General features: G+C 36.3%; 2 protein-coding genes across 5 annotated transcripts; both read left to right on the top strand.

Annotated features, from left to right (window-relative positions):
• Positions 1 to 9,267: 9,267 nt before the first annotated feature.
• Positions 9,268 to 11,754, top strand: LOC147550174 (serine carboxypeptidase-like 48). Its single transcript, XM_086669285.1, has 8 exons — positions 9,268 to 9,743; positions 9,856 to 9,975; positions 10,065 to 10,208; positions 10,305 to 10,455; positions 10,544 to 10,635; positions 10,741 to 11,003; positions 11,101 to 11,234; positions 11,436 to 11,754. Exons 1-7 carry the CDS (start codon positions 9,546 to 9,548, stop codon positions 11,120 to 11,122), a joined length of 990 nt encoding a protein of 329 aa, XP_086525411.1. The 5' UTR covers positions 9,268 to 9,545; the 3' UTR covers positions 11,123 to 11,234; positions 11,436 to 11,754.
• A 4,215-nt stretch (positions 11,755 to 15,969) lies between these two features.
• On the top strand, positions 15,970 to 22,279 carry LOC147550173 (phosphoadenosine phosphosulfate (PAPS) reductase family protein). Of its 4 annotated transcripts, none has more exons than XM_086666824.1 (17): positions 15,970 to 16,123; positions 16,231 to 16,344; positions 17,669 to 17,714; positions 17,810 to 17,979; positions 18,099 to 18,216; positions 18,332 to 18,414; positions 18,582 to 18,641; positions 18,780 to 19,037; positions 19,608 to 19,704; positions 19,809 to 19,859; positions 19,992 to 20,072; positions 20,776 to 20,847; positions 20,996 to 21,058; positions 21,237 to 21,389; positions 21,480 to 21,537; positions 21,655 to 21,707; positions 21,805 to 22,279. In XM_086666824.1, the coding sequence occupies exons 2-17, from the start codon at positions 16,244 to 16,246 to the stop codon at positions 21,886 to 21,888; spliced, it is 1,548 nt and encodes a 515-aa protein (XP_086522950.1). In that variant the 5' UTR covers positions 15,970 to 16,123; positions 16,231 to 16,243; the 3' UTR covers positions 21,889 to 22,279. The 4 variants fall into 4 exon arrangements, with proteins under 4 accessions (XP_086522950.1, XP_086522952.1, XP_086522951.1 ...); XM_086666826.1 differs by having other exon boundaries at positions 15,972 to 16,123; positions 16,233 to 16,344; positions 21,811 to 22,279; XM_086666825.1 differs by having other exon boundaries at positions 15,999 to 16,123; positions 16,236 to 16,344.
• Positions 22,280 to 24,627: the final 2,348 nt, after the last annotated feature.

The raw sequence follows: 24,627 nt of genomic DNA, 5'->3' as shown, positions 1-24,627 counted from the left end.
TTCGTTCCAATTCAAAATCTCCATTAGAGCAAGAAGCTGAGAAGCTAATTCGTCAACTAAATCTAATCCTTCACAATTCATACCAACAAGTAAAATCAGATGAATCTTTGGTGACACCAAGACTTTTTGAGAAAAGTTTCCAATTTCCCAATTTGGTTGCTTATTCTGGTAATACTTCTGTTGGAGATTTAGGTCACTGTCAGTGTATATGAGTGATTGAAGGAGGTGATGTAAACGAAGTGTAATAAAAGAAGACAATAGAACTAATGGAGTGCCTATAGCATGAAGTAGCTAAGTAGGCAGTTAACAAAGTTAGTTAGAGAAAAGTTTGTTGTTAATTACAAACTTTTCTAACTAACCATTTTCTCTCACTAGATTAACAACTGGTTAGTCTATAAATAGGGAAAGCTTGTGTAATAGAACTTAGATGAATGGAATTGAGTTTTAACTCTATAATTCTCTCAATCTCTGCTATTTTGATATATCTCTGCTATTTTGACATGGTATCAGAGCTTGGAGAAAACCTAATTCTTCATCTCTCTCTGCTCTTGTCACTGAAGTGATTGTATCCTCAGATCTGGTTTTCGATCTTCAATCTATTGGTTCTGAACTTGCTTTTTTTTTTTGCCGAAATCAAGTAAGTAAACTTTCTCTCTCAATCTTTTACTATCAATAATGGATTCATCTACATCTTCTTCATCACCTAGTTTCAGTTCAAATACAAACATATCAATTTCAAATATCTCCAGTTTTATTTCTGAGAAATTAGATGGTGCCAATTATTTACTTTGGAAGGATCAACTAGAATCCATACTTTTGAGCACAGATCTCTTAGGTTATGTCGATGGTTCGATTCAAGCCCCAAATAAGTTCATAGATGAGGCGAATCCAGAGGTTTTGAATCCTTTATACATCACCTGGAGAAAGGCAGACAGTTTTGTAAAATCCTGTTTGAAATCTACTTTCACAAGATCAATATCTTCAGATGTTCTAGGGTTAACTACAGCTAAGGAGATCTGAAAGTTCCTAGAGATGATGTACATTGAGGAATACGAAGCTAAGATCTCTACACTAAGAGATCAACTTCAAAACACAAAGAAAGGAGAATCATCAGTGAGTGAGTATTTGAGAAAGATTAAAACACTAGCAGATGCTCTAATGGCTGTTAATGATAAAATTTCTGAAAAAGAGTTGTGCATAATAGCTTTAAAAGGTTTAGGTAAGAAGTATAGGCAGTTTGTGATTGCTACTCATCAAAGAGATTCGAGGATGATTTTTCCTGAACTAAGAACTCGACTCATACATCATGAACAATGGCTGAAAGCTCAAGATATAGAAGATACAATTGATTCAGCTTATTATGTTAAAAGAACTCCTTCAAGACAACAATATCAACAATACAACTTCAATCAAATGAATCCAAAAACATCAAAAACCTTTCAACCAAATCAACAGAGAAATTTCTCACATCATGAACAACACAGTTCAAATAGACAGCATTATAATAACCAAAGTGGTCAACATAGCCAAAATAGCAGACTAATACAGACCGGAGAGAAAGCAATTGACTTCGATTTCACAAGTATTCCTTGTGGTATATGCAGAAAATGGGGACATTCAGCTTCCAAATGTCGATTTAGATATGCACCAGATGAATCAAATAGATCTTATAACAGCAATAGCAATATAAACAACAACACTACAAATTTCAACTCAAATAGAAGAGACAGCAATCAAACTAAACCAAATTTTGCAGGTTTACACCTATATGAAGAAGGTGAGACCTCAAACATAAACAAGGATGACAAAATTAATGATGAAGAAGCTTATGATGCTCAGTTTGGCTATTTTCAAGAAGAGTCTGAGAATGAAGAGGCACACATGGTTACTGAAATAACTACAAAGCCAGCTCCTAAAGTTTGGCTGGCAGACACCGGAGCAACAAGCCATATGACAAATGATCAATCTTCGATACAAAATAAAAGGTCTCACATTGGTGCCGATTCAGTAATGGTTGGGAGTGGAAATTGTATCCCCATTTCAGGCTCAGGTGATACTAAACTTATAACTCCTCTTCATAACTTTGATCTTAAGAATGTGCTTATTGTTCCCAATATCAAAAGAAATCTGTTATCTATCTCTAAGTTCACTAGAGATAATCAATGCTTGGTTCAGTTTTCACCATGGGGTTACAAAATCTTAGATATTTGGTCTGATCAAGTTTTAAATGAAGGTCCGGTTATTAATGACTTATATCCTATCAAGTTTGAAGTTGATATCTCTCATGAGGCCTATATGACTCAAGTTACTGCATCTTCAGCTACATGGCATAATAGATTGGGGCATACCTCTGATTCTGTTTTGCACATACTCACTAGGAATAAGTCTATTCCTTTGGAGTTCAAACCACAAAGAGGTCTTTGTCATTATTGTCACTTGGCCACGAGTAAGTGCCTTCCATTTTCTAATTCAGGAAAATAATACAGAAGCTCCATTATATCTTATTCACTCAGACATTTGGGGTCCAGCTCCCACTTCAACCAAGAATGGTGAAAGGTACTACATTTTGTTTCTTGACGATTATAGTAGATACCTTTGGATATATCCATTAAAGCGTAAATCAGACAGCTTACAATGTTTTAAACATTTCAAAGCTACCTCTGAAAACTTATTCTCTACCACCATCAAATATTTTCAAAGTGATGGTGCTTTAGAGTTGGCAAAAGGGGATTTTAAATCTTTTCTAGATCAGAGTAGTATTCTTTTCAGAAGCTCTTGCCCTTATACACCACAATAGAATGGTAGGGCTGAAAGAAGAAATAGGTGGATCACTGAAGTTGGGAATACATTGCTATTTCAATCTCATATACCTAAATCCTATTGGTTTGAGGCCTATTCCACTGCTGTTTTCATCATCAATAGGTTGCCTACAAAACTTCTTAAATGCAAATCACCCTATGAGCAACTTTTTTGCAAGGAGCCAGATTACTCTTTCTTGAAGGTGTTTGGATGTCTATGTTATCCTCATCTAGCACACACAAGACCTGACAAACTCAGTCCTAAGTCGTCTATGTGTGTCTTCTTGGGCTATAGTTCTAACCATAAAGGTTATAAGTGCCTTGACATGGAGAATGACAAGATATATATCTCTAGAAGTGTTATATTTGATGAAGATGTTTTCCCATATTCATCTTCTTCTGTCCCAAATGCAGCTGCTTCTTCTTCCCAAAATCTTGTGTTATCTCATTCCATTGATTTTGGTATATCTCCTCTTACTACAACTTGTACAGAATCAACACCACAAGCTATTTCATCTCCATTATTATCAAATATGTCTCTTATAGCATCTGTTGCTTCTCCTATAAGGCCAACACATCCAATGAGAACAAGATTGAAAGATGGTATTGTTAAACCAAAGAGGCTACCAGATCAATATGTAAATTACAGCAGCTATCATCCCCTACCAAGAGCTTTTCTGACACTATTACAGCATATCCCAGAACCTAGCACTTACAAACAAGCTGTAGTAGATCCTAAGTGGTGCAAGGCTATGCTTGAAGAATATCAAGCCTTGATTAAGAATAACACATGGTCCTTAGTTCCGAGTACATCTTCAATGAATATTTTGGGATGTAAATGGGTCTTCAAAGTGAAATATAAGGCTGATGGTTCTGTGGAGAGGTATAAAGCAAGGCTGGTAGCTAAGGGTTTCCATCAAAAGGATGGTCTAGACTACACTGAGACATTTAGTCCTGTGGTTAAGGCTACTACTATAAGAATTGTGTTGAAATTGGCAGTTTCCACCACTTGGGATATTTTACAACTTGATGTGTCTAATGCATTCCTTCATGGAATCCTAGAAGAGGAAGTTTTTATGTCACAACCACCTGGTTTTGTTGATGATACCTGCCCTTCATATGTGTGTAAACTCCACAAAAGCCTTTATGGTCTTAAACAAGCACCACGGGCCTGGTTTAACAGGTTTGAGTCTTTTCTTCTCACTTTGGGTTTTCAGAAAAGTGCTACTGATCACTCCTTGTTTATCAAGTACACTGCTTCTTCCATTCAAGTTATATTACTCTATGTTGATGATATTGTTCTCACTGGTAGCAATTCACATGATTTAAAGGTTCTAATCTCTACTCTTAAGTCTGAATTTGCTATGAAAGAGTTGGGATCATTGCATTTCTTTCTTGGTATTGAGGTCTCCAAAAATGAATCTTCTGAGCTGCTATTAACTCAGAAAAAGTATGATTTGGAATTACTTCAGAAGGCTGATATGTTGGAATGCAAACTAAGTAATACTCCAGTTTCAGGGGGCAATAGAATCTCGAAAATGGATGGTACTGTGCTATCTGATCCAGCTCCTTACAGATGTCTTGTTGGGAGTCTTCAGTACCTTACTATGACAAGACCAGACATATCTTTTGCTATCAATTATGCAGCCCAAGTCATGCAAACACCTAGGTCTTCTCATTTTCAACTAGTGAAGAAGATTCTAAGGTATGTAAAGGGAACAATTGACTCTGGTGTAACCATTACCAAATGAGATGTTTCTCAACTAGTGGGGTATTCCGACTCGGATTGGGCAGGGTGCCCTGGTACTAGGAGATCCACCACTGGGTTTTGTGTTGTTCTTGGTCATTCACTTGTAGCTTGGGGGTCTAAGAAACAACCTATAGTGGCTAAGTCGTCCACCGAAGCAGAGTACAAGGCCCTATCACTTGTTGCTGCCGAGTTACTTTGGATTTCTTACATTCTTCAGGAGCTGCATCATCCAATTTCTCCTCCAATGGTGATCTATTGTGATAATTTAGGTGCCAAGAACATTGCTGCTAATCCGATTTGCCATGCCCGAACGAAACACATAGAAGTGGACTATCATTTTGTGCGAGATCTGATTACTTCAGGAAAGCTTCAAATCCGACACATTCCAACCTTGGAGCAGCCTACTGATATTCTCACTAAAGGCCTTCCCAAGGCCCTTTTCATTCCATTACGAAGCAAGCTAATGACCCTCTCCCAAAGCTCTTCACTAGTTTCGACTCCATTATCTTGAGGGGGCATGTCAGTGTACGTATATGAGTGATTGAAGGAGGTGATGTAAACAAAGTGTAATAAAAGAAGACAATAGAACTAATGGAGTGCCTATAGCATGAAGTAGCTAAGTAGGCAGTTAACAAAGTTAGTTAGAGAAAAGTTTGTTGTTAATTACAAACTTTTCTAACTAACCATTTTCTCTCACTAGATTAACAACTGGTTAGTCTATAAATAGGGAAAGCTTGTGTAATGGAACTTAGATGAATGGAATTGAGTTTTAACTCTATAATTCTCTCAATCTCTGCTATTTTGATATATCTCTGCTATTTTGACAGTCACCGTGTTGGGTACTACAAGATTCGACATTCTATCGACGCCAGGTCTCTCTCTACCAATTTTCTATCTTCATTTAATTTAGACCTTTGATAGCGCCACGTAGACGCATGGTATTACTCATGAAAAATGATAAGGAACAAGAAAAACTAGACAGACTCCGGACATACATCCTATGTGGCTTTCCATGATTCGTTATTTTGGTAGATTTAAATCATCAAAACCACGAATCACAGTAAGCCACATAAGATGTATGTCTAGAATCTGTATGTAGTGGGTCTCGGTTCTGATGAATCTCTAGGATATTATTGTCAGATTGCACGTAGACATGTGGGTGAGATTTTGTTCAACCTGGTTCTAAAGTAGGTGAACAAAGTCACACACCACCAAGAAGTCTCAAAAAATTTCTCAAAAAATAAAGAAGTCCCGAATTGGTGTTTAAAGATCATATCAGTCTCTGCATAACCGCTTCCACTCTTCTCTCCTCTCCATAACTGTTTTCTTCTAGAGAGAGTAAATTTTTTATTTTCTCCGGCGAAAGGTTCTTTGTTTTTGTTTCTTGATTTAGTTTTAAATCTTTTATCTTCCTATTAGAGAATTTGGAGTAGAGAAGAGAAGTTTAACTGTAAAGATGAAGGAGAGAATATTGGTATGGGTAGAAGATCCACCATTATTATTGAGTATCTCCTTGTGATTGTGATCTTTTGGAAGTTTCTTCCATAATGGAGATCAGTTAGGTATATGATTGAGATCAAAGAACAAAAAGTGAAGTAAAAGTGATATTATCAGGAAGACGGTCGTATTTTTGGAGGTTCTTGTGTTGATTACACTAATGTGGGACAAATTTTCGGGGTGCTCGATCCTTTGCAATTTTGTATTTGATCAATAGTCTCGACAAGAAGATGAACTTATGGAATTAATTCAACGTTCATCCTTGGAATCAAATGTCAATGTCTCCTTCATATATTTTAGTGTTAGTTCAATAATTTTGTCGACCTTTAGGGTCTTTTCATTCTCGATCTTAAGATCTTTTCATTTTTCGACCTTTAGGGTCTATTCTTTGATTTTGTGCCTTGTCATTCCTTTCCCTTCATGAGGCACTTTACGTTCGAAAGTTCTGTGTAGAACTTTACTTATGTAACTCTCATGTAGTTCTTAGAGGAACAAGAATTATCTTACCACGTAATATTGTGATCGACTTCACTTATGAATGTAATTGTGGTTTCAGGAAATTGGGCTGGAGGCCCAATTTTCTCTTTTTTTTGGGTCAAAAAGACAAATTATCTTTTTCTTCTTCTAGGCACCATGAAGACTATAGAAATAGGTTTCAAGGACAATTTTAGAAGCCCCCTCATTTTTTTACCTTAAATAACCTTTGTATCTAGGGCGATTATCAAGAAACCCAAAGATTTAGAATCCTCCAAACTTTCTAAGTTTAGAGAAAAAAAAAAGAGTGAAAGTGGGAGCTAGTCGATTTTTGTATCTAGGGTTCCTATCGATTTTTGTCTATCAATCATCAATTTAGTTTATGTTTAGCTTTTTGAATCTCTATATTTGGTGTTTCAAGTTGATTTTATGGTTTTTAATTAATTTTTTGGAAAGAATTCTAGAGAGAGAAAGTACAAATTGATCAATCATGGAACGATTTTGCTAGGGTGTATACATTGTTTTCTTCATCATTGGACTTATAGACAATAATGGAAGGAGAATCTGTTGTTATTTCGATGTATAATCTTACTTCTTAGTAACTATTTTTCTAGGATTTATGTGAGTTTGTGAAGCTTTGCAAACTGGTTTGCAGAACTTTGCAATCCCGTTTGCACTGCTCTACAATCTGGTTTGCAGAGCTTTGCAATCTGGTCGGCATTGATTTGCAGTCTGGTTTGCAGAGCTTTGCAATCTGGTTTGCATTGATTTGCAATCTGGTTTGCACTGCTTTGCAATCTAGTTTGCACTATTTTGCAATGACTTTGCAATCTGGTTTGCACTGTTTTGCAATAAGGCCAGTTTTGTCTTTTCCTTGTATTAGATAATTTACAAACAGGAAATTGGGCCGAAGGCCCAATTTTTTATTTTTTTTGTTAAAAAGACATCTCATCTTTTTTAAGAGTTAGTCCCCATATAACTTTTCAAAATGTTCTTGAAGGACAATTTTGTAGGCACTCTCATTTTCAGGGTCAAAAATACCCTTTATGTGATGAAAAATACCAAAAAAATCAATTTTTTCATAAATTAAGAAGTTTTTTTTTCTACTCATGAAAAAAACGAATGTGGGAAATTGGTGGATTTCTCCGAGCTGATTCTATAGGGTCTATCTCCTTATGTTTTGATCATCAATCTATTTTACGTTTTTGTGATTGAATCTCTTACTTGTTGTTAGAAGATGATTTGGAGGGTTTGAGTTAGTTTTGGTGGAAAACTCTAGAAGAGAAAGTTGCAATTTCCAAGTTTCGAATCTTTAGGGTTGAAGTAAATTTTTTGCTATGTTAGTCTTGATGTTTTGTTATTTTTGATGTTTATGTTCAAACTTATTTGTTGAATTTATATGGAAGTTATCGAAGTATAGTTGATGCAAGGAATGTGTTTGATAAAATGTTGTTGTTTGGAATGCAATGTTAGTTGGTTATACAAAATTTGGGTTGGTTGAAATAGCTCTAAAGTTGTTTGATGAAATTCCTTTGAGAAATGCTTCCTCTTGAACAATCATGATAGGTACTTATGTTCAAATTAAGAATTTCATGGAAGTTTTTCGAAGAAATGTAAAAGGATGGTGGTAGAGTTGATAAAATGACAACTATGAAGTTTTAGGATATTTAGCTAGTCTTTCGGTAAAACATTCTATTAATATAACAATTTGTAACAAATTTCATGTTAAATCAATTCAAAAACTAATTTGCAAACCATTTGCAAGGTTCAACAAGTTACTTGCAAGGCAATGCAAGCGCATTGCAAGGCTCTGCAAGGTGTTTGCAAGGTTATGCAAGGTGTTTGCAAAAGTCATGCAAGGTGTTCGCAAGGCTCTGCAAAGTGTTTGCAAGGCTCTGCAAGGTGTTTGGAAAGCTATCCAAGGTGTTTGTAAAAACCATGCAAGGTGTTTATAAAAACCATACAAGGTGTTTGCAAGGTTCTGCAAGGTGTTTGCAAGCTTTGCAAGGCTCTGCAAGATTATGCAAGGTGTTTGCAAAAGTCATGCTAGGTGTTCGCAAGGCTCTCCAAAGTATTTGCAAGGCTCTGCAATGCAGTGGAAGGTGTTTGCAAGGTTCCAAGGTGTTTGCAAGGCTCTGCAAGGTGTTTGTAAGGCATTTTCTTAGACTAGGGTTAGGTTGGTCTTTTCACTGAAATAGAAAATTACATAATTGGCAACAGGGAGGTGAAGCCTAAAAAACTTTGATGAATCTTTTTTAACCAAAGTCATAATTTCTTAGGGAGTTTTGGCCAAATTCCCCCGTCACGGGGAGCTGAAGCCTATAAAAAGTTGATGAATCATTTTTAACCAAAAGGCAAATTTTTTAGGGAGTTTTGACCAAATTTCCCGTTTCAGTTTTACTCAAAAAAAAATCATATTAGTCACCTAATTGCTGACTCTCACCAGACACCACTAAGTAAAGATGAATGTAAAGGGAAAGCAGAGAATTTGTAACTAAAAAGTGATAGAAAACCCCCCCTCTTGAAGACCCCTTGGCGACATCTGCGTGCACGTCACAAGAAGAATACAAAGAGTATTTTAGTCCTTTAATGCTTTCACATGTGTGAAAAAGATTAAATTAACCTTGTTTTATTTGTGACGGTCACGAGAGGAGTCATGGAAGGGGTGTTTGTATAGGTTTTGTTTGTAACTTGTCTCTGTTTACAACTTTTTCATGTCCTAATAGGTATAGGAGCATGATTCAGTGAAATTTCTTTTCCTTCTAAAGTCTGTTGATCTTCCTTAACAAAAAAAAAAAAAAAAGTTGATCTGTCTGAATCTGAATTATCTAACTCAAATGAACACAAAATTAGCCTAACTCGAAAATTCAGACGAGGGTGAGAAAACAAAAGTCTGTAATCTGACCTGAGCCAATGTAGATGCAGATTTCAAATTTGATTTATAGAAAAGAGAAACACTAATTACATGTTTAAGCCTTACATGTAGTATTTTGAGTTTCTCTCTTGTTCTATAATAGTAGTCTATAATGCTAAATTGTATACTCTGTTGTAGGATGTTCTACTTCTTTTTCGAATCAAGGAACAACAAGAAGAAGGACCCTGTTGTCATATGGTTAACAGGAGGGCCAGGATGTGGTAGTGAAGTAGCTCTCTTTTATGAAAATGGACCTTTCACTATTTCAAATAACTTGTCTCTTTCGTGGAATGAATATGGTTGGGATAAGGTATATCTATATTCTTATAGCAATTCCGTTTGTGAGTTTGAACACTCTTAATTTTTATTTCTTCGACCAGCCTAACAAATTTAAGATTGAAAATATTGTTGTCACTATGTAGACATCAGACATACTTTTTGTCGACCAACCAACTGGAACTGGATTTAGTTACAGTTCAGATGAGAAAGACTTCCGTCAGAATGAAACAGGTGTTAGTAATGATCTATATGATTTCTTGCAGGTATGTAAACAGATTTCTTTCTTTTAGTTCTTTGCTTACATGGTAGAATCCAACTTGAATTTATATTATAAGCCTTTTTCGTAAACTAGGCGTTTTACGAAGAACATCCTCAATATGAAAACAATGATTTTTACATAACCGGTGAATCATACGCTGGACATTATATTCCTGCCCTTGCTTCTCGTATTCACAAAGGAAACAAAGCTAAGGAAGGGATTCACATTAATCTCAAGGTACACACACACACGCATATATATATATATATATATATATATATATATATAAATTCGGTTTGTGTTCTTGGACTAGTCTAATTAATCATGAAACAGGGATTTGCCATCGGAAATGGCCTTACTAATCCTAGAGTCCAGTACAAAGCATATGGAGATTATGCTTTGGACGTGGGACTAATAAAAGAATCTGATTACGAGAGTATCAAGCAAATGATCCCAGAATGCGAAAAGGAAGCAAAATTATGTGGTATTTCATTGCAATTTTCGTTGTATCATTTCTAGTGATTCGTTTTCTTCTTTTCTTTCATTAGTCCATTTCTGGAGTTTTGTTTCAGAGTCTACTGGTGATGACACTGAGTGCTCTACAGCACGCTCGAGGTGTAACAGTATATTTCAATCAATCCTAAGTGTTGCTGGAAACGTAAACGTAAGAAAGCAAAGTTATCTCATTCTTGTTTACTTATATATGTATTTGGTTTTACGCTGATATATAGCAAGTTGTATGTTGACCTTGATTTTTATCGTTATGTAGTATTATGACGTTAGAAAGGAGTGTGAAGGGAGTCTCTGTTACGATTTCTCAAATATGGAGACATTCTTGAATTTGGAATCGGTTAGAAAGGCTCTTGGAGTTGGAGACATTGAATTCGCTTCATGCAACACTCAAGTTTACTCGCTAATGATGGCAGACTGGATGAAGAATCTTGAAGTTGGTATTCCAGAACTTCTTGAAGATGGTATAAAGGGTCTTATTTACGCGGGCGAGTATGATTTAATATGCAACTGGCTCGGGACGTCTCTTTGGTTTGAACCAAGCATGTATCATGACTTTAGAAGTGGCAATGGATTTGAACTGTCTCTTTCTTAAGTTATGAACTTCAATCTTGAGCAGGAAATTGCAAATGGGTTCATGAAATGAAGTGGTCTGGGCAGCAAAAATTTGTCCGAGCAACCAACACTTCGTTTATTGTAGACGGTAAAGACGCGGGACTACTGAAAAGCCATGGTCCTCTAAGTTTCCTCAAGGTATACCGTTCCTGCTACATTGGCAACATTACATGACCACATATGAAGCCTATTTATTGTAGCTAGTTATTAGCTAACACAATATATGTTCTGATCAATAGCTAGGTTATGTTGTTTATCTCATATTTTAGAACAATCTGATTTCTAAACCCTAAATATATTATTGAATGCTAAAACTCTATAAATGGTCGTTATGTAAAGGTTCATGATGCTGGTCATATGGTTCCGATGGATCAACCAAAGGTGGCATTGGAGATGTTGAAGAGATGGGCTCAAGGTAAATTACCTGCTTAAGTTGCAGGTGCTCCTGCTCAAACTGGTGTTGCTTCTGCTGTGATCGGGACTAAAGACTTGTGACATGTCCACTTTTAGTTGTTTGTCTCCTGGTTATATATGATGTAATAAAACTATGTTTTTTCTTTGAGATGGGCTCTAAATACTGGAAATTATGGAATTTGTATTATGATCAATGGTGATATGCAATTTAAGGAATATGACTTCAAATATTTGAAGGCTGAAATCAATTTCTTCCCTAATTTGGAAAGATGGAATTGCAACAAAATGGCAAAAATTAAGTGTTCTATTTTCTAGATAACTAAAAGGTGAGAACCCAAAAAATATCTGCGAAATTATATCTCGGAGCAAGTGCTCTTGTTAATTGATATATCTGCTAAAAGCACACCAACGGTAAATGAGCTTTAGTGATTCAAGCTTCATCTTTTTGGATAAAACTCATCTCAATTGGGATAACAGTTTTATTTTTGTTGTTTCTAGATTCTTTTAACAAATAACGTCACAATCAGTAGTAAGCTCCAAAGAATAGTCATTGCCCAAGGCCAAGTGGGGAAGAAGTGTTTTGTCAATCAAGTTATTTTAAGAATAAGCTAAACAAGAAATTACTCTAGAGATAATTGGTTCATAGAGTCTGTTCTAGTGAACAGATAGTGATGGAGTAATCAGTATAAATCCGAAAAAGCAAAATAAAAAATTTATGTAGTGGTTTATAGAATTTATTCTAGTGGCTGGATAGTGATGGAGTGACCAATCGAATGAATTTATTAATACTATCTTAAAAGAGGAATTAGTAGGTTAACCGGATCAATGTAATAAGTTAGCCAAGAGGTAAAGAGAAAAACTCGGCCAAAAACTATCGGAAATGATTACAAAGCATAGTATAAGGACAAATGAACCCTAAACCGATAGTTCTACAATACCAATCAATGAATGTACTCAATACGAAAAACAAAAAAAAAAAAATTTAAATTCAAAATCGTCTTTTAAAAAAGATTTAAATCAAAGGAAAAAAAACCATAAAGGACCATTTCTCTACCAGAAATAACATCACCAAGTATAGGACCATATCAACGCGTGCAATGAATTGACCATTTCTCTTAAACAGAAGAAGCAACAAAAAAAATTCTACTATTAAATCAATCAAATTAGTCTCATTTTACATAATTTTTAGTTAGAATTCAAACTTAATGGCGAAGTCATGACGATTGAAAAGAAATAAAATAATAAGTTTGGTTCAAGGCACACCACTTGCATCAACAGATTGCTTCTGCTAGTCAAAGTCGAACATAAAACAATCTTCAACAAATTAGACTTCAAATTTTGGAAGGTTCTCCCCCATCATCCTTTGCTTGAAACGGCTTTATTTACTTCACATTACTTAATTGTGACTGGCTCGGCCATGAAATCGTGACTGGAAGTAGTCCAAATCAATCCTCGGCAGACTCCTCTGATTTATTTGGAATGTTTAAAATTTTGAATTATTAGAGTCCGGATGTATTGTAGAATAAAAATCATTTATGTATATATCTCGTATGCATGTATGTATGTATGTTGTTGTGACGTATTCAAGCAACAAACAAAAGTAATAAAAAAATAAACAATCCCAGAGAATACAAAGAGATTTACGTGCTTCGGTTGGTGAGACATATTCCACGGCGGACAGTAACGCGATGATTTTTACTATAATAAGAAAACAAGTTACACAAGAAATTCGTGAAAATTCAGGTGAATAAGATATCTCTAGGATTTTAGTTTATATAGCTACTAAAACTCTAATACCGCAGACTCACCGCTTCACCAACGCTCTCTTTCTAATTACTGAAATACACAGTTTCTACTAACATTTTTAACCTCCTTAACATAAGTCATGCTTCACATACAAGCCCTGTTTCGGAGATCAGCCTTGGTACGGGTCTACAATTTCGTGCCGAGACCTCCTGCAAGCGGGTTGGCGGGTCACAAATCGGGTTAGATATCTACTCACACTTAAGACACTTTCAACATATTAGTTAATGAAAAATCAAATGAAACTCGACTAATTACTCAGTTTCGATAGTCACCATCTCCTAACCCTCTGTTCTGAGATGGTGTAGGCAGGTTGGCCATAGGCTTGCCACAATCAATCTTGATCTCATGTGCACAAAATGCACGTACTTACAATTACTTTATGGCCGCGGCTTTGTGGAATAAAGAAAATTCTCTGGGGAATAAAGACTTTTCTTAAAACTAGTCAAATAAGATTGACTTTTTATGTTTCTTTTTATTGTTAGGGGGCTTCTAATTTTAGAAGATGCTATAAAAAAAGCTCCTCCATCTCATCACCTCTCTCTACCACTTCATCTTCTCGACACCTCATCATCTTCTCCGGCGAAAGTCGCCGGCCGGCGACCCAAACATAAAAAAAAATAATAAATAAATTTCTCTCTCTCAAATTTTTTTCTCTTTCTCTCTAGAACAGATCTAGAGAGAGAGAAGGTTTGCTCTCACGAACAGACCTTCTCTCTCTGTCTAGATCTGTTCTAGAGAGAGAGAAAATTTTTAATTTTTTTTTTTATTTTTATGTTTGAAGGTCGCCGGCCGGCGACTTTCGCTGGAGAAGATGATGAGGTGTCGAGAAGATGAAGTGGCAGAGAGAACAGATGAGATGGAGGAGAACTTTCAAAAAAATGTATTCTGTATTCCCCATAAAAATTTATTCCTCAGAGAATTTTCAAAAAAATCTGGATTCCCTCGAGAATTTATTCCCCAGAGAATTTTCTTTATTCCCTAAAGTCGCGGCTTACTTTATTCCCTCCTAACCATCCTCCCTCCAAAAGTTCTAAAGGCGCCCAAAGTAATTGCTCTAGGCGAACCAATTACACATGAACTTAAGAGCATCCTCAATGGGACACTCTAACAAACACTCTAAAAATCTAGTTATCAAGTGTCAATGAAGATTCTCTTTCCTATGTGTCAATATAGAGACATTCTAAACCCTTTTTATCTCAAATGGAGATCTCTAAAATACCTACACTTAATACACATGTTACTCTTCAATTCAATAGAGAGAATGTGGTTAAAAAGCAAGGGTTTCATTGGTTAGAATTTTAAAGTGACACTTAGAGAGTCTTAAGGAGACACTCGACTTTTAGAGTGTCTCTCTTGAGAGTTTCTATATTAAATGCCTCCACACCATAATGGAGTGTCAAGTAGAGTGTCGCATTGGAGAAGGTTTTTTTTAACAAAATCTCTATAAATCATAAGTGGTACTCTAAATATTAGAGTTTGAGTGTCCCATTGGAGATGCTCTAAGGCTAGGAAAAAAGTTCGATAACTCAAAACTCCGAAGGACACCTAAGTTTGTTTGACCCATGAACACTTGAAATTTGAAGATGATTTCAACCCGACCAACCCGATGACGGGTTGGACTTGGATTTTGAAGTGTTACTCGACATCTCGTCCGAGCTGGGCTCGTTAGTATTTGTCCAACGTAGTCTTCTATTTGTCCGACAATACCTATATACAAATTATGTATTAAGTGTGTCATAATAACAATAGGAGCATATATTTATAATGTGTGTGTATATATATATATAAGAAAAACAATATCCAAAGGTGCCCCTCTCTTGAGTAGAGCGTAAAACTTCTTTTCTCTTGAATAATGAAAGTCTGAGATACGAGTCGGGTTCTCGATAAACCTGAAATATTTAATGGACTTTGATTGGATAATAGGATAGATAATTGATACAAAATTTCAGAGTCCGACTGACCCAACTAAATGAGCGAGTAAGTCTGTGGTCACCCAACCCGACCCGATTCCCACCCTACATGCACCTATCAAAAAGTTTGGATGTGTGGGCGCGTATAATATGGGGCGCTTTGGAACTACGGTTCCCCCTAATATCCATTTTGACAAAACAATATTCATTAATGTGTCAATAGTTGGTAGCCTAAGTGGTTTCAAGGTGTTGACATAAACTTCAGAAAGCCCTGGACGTCCCATTTTCGAATCTCAGAGAAGGTGGAACCTTTGGAAGTTATTTGAATAAGGATTATTAGGGTATAAATAATGTAGTTGGGCTTTAGGCCATAGTTTATTTGGACTATAGGCCAGATTTTATAAGAGGTTTTGATAGTAGTCAATTTCCCCAAAAAAGAAAAAAGATATTCATCAATGCAAATCTCAAGGAACATCCAACGGTGTTACACCTTTACATTTCTTATCTTTAATTCGGTTGATTCTGCTGAGTCACTGAGAAGCACTTCAATACATTTTGGTTCATCATTATTGATACACCAACCTCCTCTACCAACTACCATCACTATCAATCTCATTAGGGGTTAATCACCCCCGTCAATTAAACTGGGCCTACCAAGAATCTTGACCCTGACCGTCAATTAAGTAGGTCCCATCAAGAATTTTGATATATTTTTTAGTAGCGAAGAAAATATTTCAGTCACTAGAAAAAGATGAGCCATCTGTGTATAAAAAAGATTTATAAATAAGAAAATTGGTTCTTCTATTCTGACTTCTGAGTTCTGAGAGACTACGAGTGTTCCTTCTCGGATATTTCACCACCATTTTTACAGATTTCCTTTTCCTTCTCAATTCTAAGGTCAGATTTCGATCAATTTTCTCTTGAAATCTTCTCTTTCTTTGAACTCTATTTGATTTCAATTTTGGACCAAATAAAGTAAGAGATTTTCAATTTTTTGATTATAGAGAAGATCGAGATATGGAGATCGATAGAGCTATCAGAGAAAGTGATGACAAAAGATTGAAGACGAAGTATAACAACGCAATCTATGTAATCCAAAGAGCTTTTGCTCTTTACAAGTAAGTTTTTCTTTTCGTGTTTTATCAGTTCTTATTTTTGTTTATCGTGTTTATCAGTTTGATTCTTATTTGAATTGATAAGTTTGAGTTATTTGTTAGGTTTTTGTTAGAGTGGAGTAGTAATTTCTTGTTCTTATATAATTTGTGTTGTTATTTGAGCTGAATTTTTTTGTCTGCTTGGATAGTATATTGGAGTAAAGATGTGGATTTGATTAGAACTTAAAGAATGCAAGATTTGCATTATTGAGGATACATGTGTTTTCTTCCTGATTTGCTAATAATAATTTGCCTATTTAAAGCTCTTATAGATCATGGACTTCTTAACTAGTTTATACTTTGTTAGGTTAAAATCATGTGTTTTGCCGTATATTTGGGAATTTGATTTGTACTTATCCTTCTGGATGTGTAAAGTTGGGTGGAAAGGATCTCATTTGGGTAAAGAAAGATGTTTACTTTGATGCAATGACCGTGAGGTGTTGTTTTATCCTCTTCATTCATGGAAGCATAGTTACGAAGTTTCATTGATCAGAATTTTATGGTCATTAGGATGAGTGACTATTATGCGTTTGATCTTTGGATAGGATAAACATTATTGTATTTTCCGAAATGGAGAATGATGGGACCCACATTATTGGGTTCTTTATTTGGCAAAGCATCTAGAAATGATTCTCGGCACGTCGAGATTGGTGGATTGTTTGGTGTCCAAGATTGGAGGCGCTGACACTTTTAACTCTTCGTCTTTTGTCATTGGCTCGTACTTTTTATTCCTATTTGGCTCATTTTGTCCCAATTGTGTAAGGAAACTTCAATGATTTTTTAGGCTGAAATTGATTGGGTTGTCAATTTGGTTGGTGATTATTGTCGAATAAGATCTTGCAAATTTTAGTTTTTACTTTATAGGGCTTCATCTATAAGCTATCTGCTCACTAGGAATTTAATTTACGAAGCCACTGATGAATGATGATAATTTGCGAACAGAAAATGGGCGCGCAATGCCGATTCACATTTTCAATAAAGAATACAAAATAAATATCATGTATCACGGTCGCACTAAGTATGATTTAAACTTCCGACATGTGTATTCTAGTAAACTATTAACTATTATTAAATGTCTTGCTCACTGCGTTAGCTACCTTACGTAGAATCACGATATTGATATTGCATCAGTAGTAAATGTAAATCATGAGCAATTTATTTATTTTGCTTAATTGCTGTTGGCCCAAGAGCTTATTCTTTTAGTCACATGAATATCCTAATAAACTCTCCTTGTGCTTTGTAATCAAGTCGCTCATGATTCCTGACGTTCATTTGTCTTTCTTAACAGGTTTGAAGAGGTTGCCTTCAGCTTTAATGGAGGCAAAGATTCAACTGTAATTTTTGTTACATGTTAATCTAATTTCTTAGGAATAGTAGCATACAAAATTTCATCAAATTGTAATTAAAAAAGTTGAGTTCATCTTTGCAGGTTTTGCTGCATCTTTTGAGAGCTGGTTATTTTTTGCATAAAGAGACATCTGATTGTTCTAGTGGGATCAAAACAAAAGCTGACCTGAAGTTTCCGTTAAGAACTATATACTTTGAGACTGCTTCTGCTTTTCCTGAGATCAACTCATTCACTTACAAAACAGCTGAAACGTGAGAAATCATTTACTACTTACATTGTTTCGTTCTCTCTCTCTCTTTCAAGCAGATGTACTTACGGCATATTCCATGAAAGTATGAAGGTTTACTTTGTATATTTTGTTTTTGAGCAGTCATGGCTTGCAAATTGAAATCATTCGCCTAGATTTTAAGTCTGGTTTGGAGGCTTTGATTATGAAAAAACCAACAGCAGCTATTTTTCTCGGTACTCGAATTGGAGACCCAAATGCTGTACGTATGAATACATTGTGATGCTTGGGCATGTCATTTATTCCTTGATGATAATCTGCCCAATTATTTGCTTAAATATAACTAATATTCTACTGTCTGACTTAATGGTATGCAGGTTGGTCAAGAACAGTTTTCCCCTAGCTCACCTGGATGGCCACCTTTTATGAGAGTGAATCCCATCTTGGATTGGTCATACAGGTACTCCTTGACCAAAATCTGTACACAATCAGTTAGTAGATACTCCCGCTTTTTAGTAGTTCTCTTTCTTTGTCAGTAATATAGAGATGTATCCCATGTTTGTTTGTGTTATGCATTCTTGTTGCTTAAAAGAATGAAGCTTATAACTTCATGCGTCTTCCTTACAGGGATGTTTGGGCTTTTCTTTTAACTTGTAAGGTTCCATACTGCAGTCTCTATGATCAGGGGTAAAGCTTTTCTTTCAACTTCCTACTTTTGAAGGTTCTGTGTGTGGAGCATTACTTTCAGAAGTGTAACTGGGTCTCTACTTTCTTGTTGTTGATTCAAATCTTTACTATTTCTGGTAATTGTTTGTCTTTTTACAGGTATACATCCATTGGGAGTGTATATGACACAGTTCCAAATGCATTATTATGCATTGATGACTCCTCCAGCAGTAAAGAGAATTTTAGACCTGCATACTTACTAGCAGATGGAAGACTAGAAAGAGCAGGTAGAGCAAAAAAATGTCATCAGTCGGCTAGTGGAGATGGTCCTGTCGTAAGCAATGGCCTGAACAATGTGGACTTGCATCAGACAAGTACTCTCACGGCCTCTGTCATCGCTGTTGGTGATGAGATTCTGTAAGTCCATTCGAGCCATACGTTCTGAAATTCAGGAACCTTGAGTTTTTTAGGTAGTTTGACCTTCCAATTTAGCCGAAATTTGTTTCCTTGCTTGCAATAATGCTTAAGTTTATTGGGCCAAGACTGACCAAGACTGAGTGATTCTTACAGGGTCGTTCAGGTTTAAGAACCCCTAGAGTCTTCTAGTAACAAATGAGATGACAAAAGTGATAGGCAAACCAAAATTCTGAAGGCTGAGATCAGCCGGAAACGGTAATCAACGGCCACAATCTTCGGTGCTCGTAAACTGATATGTTGACCCGATGATCTGGGCTGTTGAATCAGTTTTCGGCTGATTTTGGCCTTGACTTTTGGCCCGTGTATCACTTTTGATGAAATAAATACATCCTATTGTAGTTGCCATGGGCTCATGAAGTTTTTCCCTTCAAGGATATTAGGTCGAGAGCACCGGCACAATGTTAATGCAATTTGACATGTCGGCTTCTATTATCTATACCTTTTGCAACAGCTTAGTTTGTGATAATATTGCTTCTGATGTATGACGTTTCTATCTCTTCCATAGCTCAGGTTTGGCACTGTTGAGGACCAAGTTGGGCCATCATTGTGTAGAAAGCTTCATTCTATAGGTTGGGTTGTATCACATACTTCCGTGGTTCGCAATGATGTAAGATTTCAATATCTTCACTTTATGAACTTTTATGTGATTTGAACTCTGAACATTATTACAGTCAGCGGAAGGTTTTGTTGACCCAAATTTTTAAATTGTAGATTGATTCTGTAGCTGAAGAAGTTGAACGTCAAAAATCTGCTACTGATATGGTAGGCCTTTATTAACAAACTTCTTGAAAGACACTCTTAGTGGTATTGTGGTACTTTAACGTTGAAGTTATATCTGGATAATCTTGTTCCTAAAGTTTCTGTGTGGGACCAAATCTGTGTTAATCCTTTCAGGTGTTTCTATATGGTGGTTTCGGCCCTTTGCATTCGGATGTGTCCATGGCAGGCATTGCAAAAGCCTTTGGAGTTCGTATGGTATGATACAGTACAAAGTACTATTTGTTATTCTTAGCTAAGTTTTAATTTTTAATAAGATTGTTCCGACATGTCTACCACAACGACTACCATTTCTGACGAATGGTTGAATAAGATAAAATACATCAACGAAGCTCCCAAACTAGATCCTTCCACATGCTAGTGCAAACAAAAGAAAACATTAGATCTAATGATCACAAGAAATACATATCTGGTCACGGTCTTTCTTAGCACATTATTAAATATTATAAATATGGATCAAACTTACCATCTTTTTGTATAGACAAACTATACCATTTTTCTAGCAACTAACATATTCGTGCCCACTGGGTACTTGGTAGAAGCCTTTCACGACTGAAACTTCAATAGTTTGAATCACTCCAAAGTCCAAAGCCCCCTTCGTCCTAGTTGTGTTTAGATACCTCGTCCTATGAAACCATTTAGCCGGTGGTGCCAGTATGTCAGGTTTGGGTCCTCACTAGTTGAGTCCAATGTGTCACTTGTCCTTCAAATGCCAACTCCAATCGTTTCCCTATAGATTCAAATATAAAAAATGCCGTAGTGTACAACCTTAACTTGATATTTCTAAACTGTATATACCAGTTATTAGTGCCTAATATATATTCAGTTGGATATTTTGATTTAGTTGTTTATAATTTATCGGTGGCTAACATTAAGCAATAAATTAATTTTTGTTGTTTAGGCTCCCGATGAAGAGTTTGAAGAGTATCTTAGGCATCTCATAGGCGAGCAGTGCACTGGGGAACGAAATGAGGTAGGATGATGTTCAGAAATATCTATGTGATCTCTTCTTGTCAGCCTATTCTTGTTCTGATTGTGTTATTTAGCTCAATATGATATGGCATATATGTTTCGAGTTTGCTTATTATTCTAAATTAGCATCTCTATCTTTTTCTTTTCAGATGGCTCAATTGCCTGAGGGTATCACTGAATTATTGCACCATGAAATGCTAGCAGTGCCTTTGGTATGAACGTTTTGCTTACACTTATTGCGACATCGTCGAATTCATATTTTGAACATTTCATGCCAAAGAAAGAGACTTCTTGCAAATGCATTAATATTCTTTTGACTTGCTTAAGACCAACAAATTTCACCTGAACCTGCACTTTTTGCTCAATGAAGTTTCTTCATATTTTTTGCAGATTAAATGCCAAAATGTGATTGTTCTTTCTGCAACAAATGTCACCGAGCTAGAACAGCAGTGGAACTGTCTAGTTGAACCTAAAAGCTCTAGCAGCCAGCTTAAGTTGATGGCACCATTTCTGTCAAAGCATCTGAGTACAACTCTTCCTGAAGTATGTATCAGAGAGCAATCACTATTTCAAACTAATGTATTTCCGTTCAATGTTCTCGCTGATTCTCAATTACTTCTTGACATTATACAGGTAAAAGTTTCCCAATCGCTAACAAAACTATGCCTTGAATTCCCAGATATTCGCATTGGTAAGATCATCAAGAAACATGGTTACGTCTTTATATAAAGTATAGTCACGACTCCCGATCCAAACAAGGAAATTTTCTGACTCGTCTGAACATCTGATTCTCATTTGCATTATATAGGATGTTACCGGAAATCAAGAAAAGGACCACTAATCGTCAGTTTCATCGGAAAGGTATGTAAAAGAAGAAGCTTAGAAGCAATGTCTTACTTTTAATATAATTTCTTATTGATTTGCTCAAGTAATAGAACCTGACTAAAATTTGATGCAGGACCAGGCAAGAATAGAGCTAGCAGCACAAGCTCTGTGCCAAAAATTTCAACCCGGAGCTTTCTCGGAGATCAAATCCGGATGATCCTTTCCTAGTCCAAAGTCTTGCAAATCAAACTCGATTCCCTTGAAGGAAGGACTTTAATTTTATAACCCCACTAGGAATTCCAATGTATTTGGCTGAAGTTCACCTTTTCAGCCAAATTCAGACGGTAAGGGAAGACTCTCACATGTTAGCAATCAGGAAGGCGGATAGAAGAAAATGGGAAGACAGAGAAAACAGTTTAGAGTTCTTCCCCTTGTTTATTATGTCTTAGCCTCTCACAGAACATTGAAATACTTTGATATTCAAAGATTTTTTTTTTATGTAATTCTCCATTAGACAACTATATTTGAATGGACACAAGCTGCAACTTTACCCTAACTTTGATTTATAATCAATATATTTTTATGAAGTTAGTTTTGAGATGAGTAAATCTTATGCCTGATTTTGAACGAATGATGAAGTGGAGATAGCGATGATCTTTTCCAAGCATATTCAGCAGATCTCCACCACAGCGGGTTCGGTGATCTCTACTAACTTTATGGAGTGCTTTTACCCTCAGATTTCCGAAGTTCAAAATGAAGCTCTCACAGCGCTTCCGCAGTATGAGGAACTTCGGAAGGCCACTTTCTCTCTCAAGCCGGGAGCGGCTCCAGGTCCAGATGGTTTTCCTCCGTATTTTTACCAGTCTAACTGGGATACTGTTAAGGATGATATTCAACTTATGACTAACACTTTCTTTCAGAGCTATACTCTTCCTGAGAAGTCTAACCATACTCACATTTGCCTTCTACCCAAAACTAAAACTCCTCAATCTCTTGCTGATTATCGTCCTATTAGCTTGCTGAACACTACGTATAAAATCATTACCAAAATTCTGGCTAATAGACTTAAACTCATTCTGGCTGATATTATCTCCCCTTTCCAGGGAGCTTATGTTCCTGGCAGACAAATCACTGATAATATCATTATTAGTCAAGAAATCATCCATTCCTTCAAAAAAGTCAAAGGAGCCAAAAGCTACTTCGGTTTAAAATTAGACATGTCTAAAGCTTTTGATAGAATTGAATGGAGCTATCTGGAGAACGTTATGAAGAGGATGGGTTTTTCTAACACTTGGATCAATCTTATTAGGACCTGCCTTTCTACCAGCTCCATGGCGGTTCTTATCAATGGGAGACCGGGCAGTACTTTTAATGTTAGTAGGGGTATTAGGCAGGGAGATCCACTCTCCCCTTTCCTGTTTGCCATTGCCATGGAAGGTCTTAGTCGGCTTCTTGAGAATAATCATAGTGCTTCCTCCTTCATCGGCTTTCCTATCCCTAACGCGAACTTCTCGATCAAACATCTCCTCTTCGCAGATGACTGCATCATTTTTGGGCAAAACTCTCTGGAGAATATCTACAACCTTAAACAAATTCTTAAGGAATTCAGTGAAACTTCTGGCCAGATGATCAACTATGCGAAGTCGAATATATTCTTTTCTAAAAATTCGCACCCCAAGTTCAAACGGATGATTATCAAAGAACTTAAAGTCCACATTTCGTCATCCGGGGACAAATACCTTGGCACTAATCTTTTTATCGATTGTAACAAGAAACAAGCTTTCAACTCTCTTGTCACTCAAATAAAAAATAAGCTTGCCAAATGGCAAACTCATCTCCTCTCGCAAGCTGGCCGCTCGGTAGTCATCTCTACAATCGTAGCGGCCGTTCCCCGATACCAGATGCAGTGCTTTGCCCTTCCTAAAGGCATTAGCAATAGCATTGAGTCTATTCAAAGGACTTTTTGGTGGGGAAAATCCAAAACTTTTCATACGATCAATTGGAACTCTATTTGCAAACCTCGCAAATTTGGAGGTCTTGGGCTTCGTCTTCCTCTTCTTGATAATCAAGCCTTTTTGCACAAACTTAACTGGCGGATAATCAACAATCCGAAGGCTATCTGGGTCCAAGTGCTTAAAGGAAAGTATTTTCACAACTCAAATAAACCTAAACCGCCCAAGAACCATCACTCGTGGCCGTGGAAATCTATATCTAAACACCATCATCAAAGTGAGAGTCTGATATTTTGGAACATCAACAAAGGAGAGCAAATCAATATTTGGACGGACTACTGGATACCTAACCATCCACCTCCCATTACGAATGATAGAGGATGCTCTTTGAATCGGGTTTCACAACTTATTACGAATGGAAATTGGAATTTAAATGTTATTAATATGTTTTTTAATAATGACATTTGCAGGGCAATACTCAGCATCAATCTCAATCCTAATGAAGAGGATAAAGCTATTTGGACACTGACAAAATCAGGTAATTTCACGCTTAAATCCATGTACAATTTTTTACGCAACAATTCAATGTTTAACACTAATGACCAGATGGACTGGTTCTTTATATGGAATATGAACACTATCCCAAGGATTAAACTATTTCTATGGAAATGTTGTACGAATAGCTTACCAGTCAGAGCTAGAATTGGCAAGTTCATTGGAAATAATTACTCCTGTACTAACTGCAATGAGGAAGAGACTATTGATCATGTCATGCTTCATTGCCCTTTCGCGAAGGCAGTCTGGTTTCATTATAATGTTAGAACTGATCATATTGAGACCATTATGCAATGGATTCAACAATGGAAGTCCCTTGAGGAAGAAACTATTAATCTGTATGCTAAAATTCTTTGGTTACTGTGGAAATCCAGATGTGAGAACTGTTTCACGACGAATAAACAGAATCCAGTCCAAACGATAGAAAGGATAAACAGCACCACTACAAC

Source organism: Eschscholzia californica, unplaced genomic scaffold, assembly GCF_041429995.1.
Source record: "Eschscholzia californica isolate CP2 unplaced genomic scaffold, dmEscCali1.0.p SCAF_3, whole genome shotgun sequence".
NCBI lineage: Eukaryota > Viridiplantae > Streptophyta > Magnoliopsida > Ranunculales > Papaveraceae > Eschscholzia > Eschscholzia californica.
Note: the sequence above shows the minus strand (reverse complement) of the source record. Positions and strands in the feature narration are given on the sequence as shown.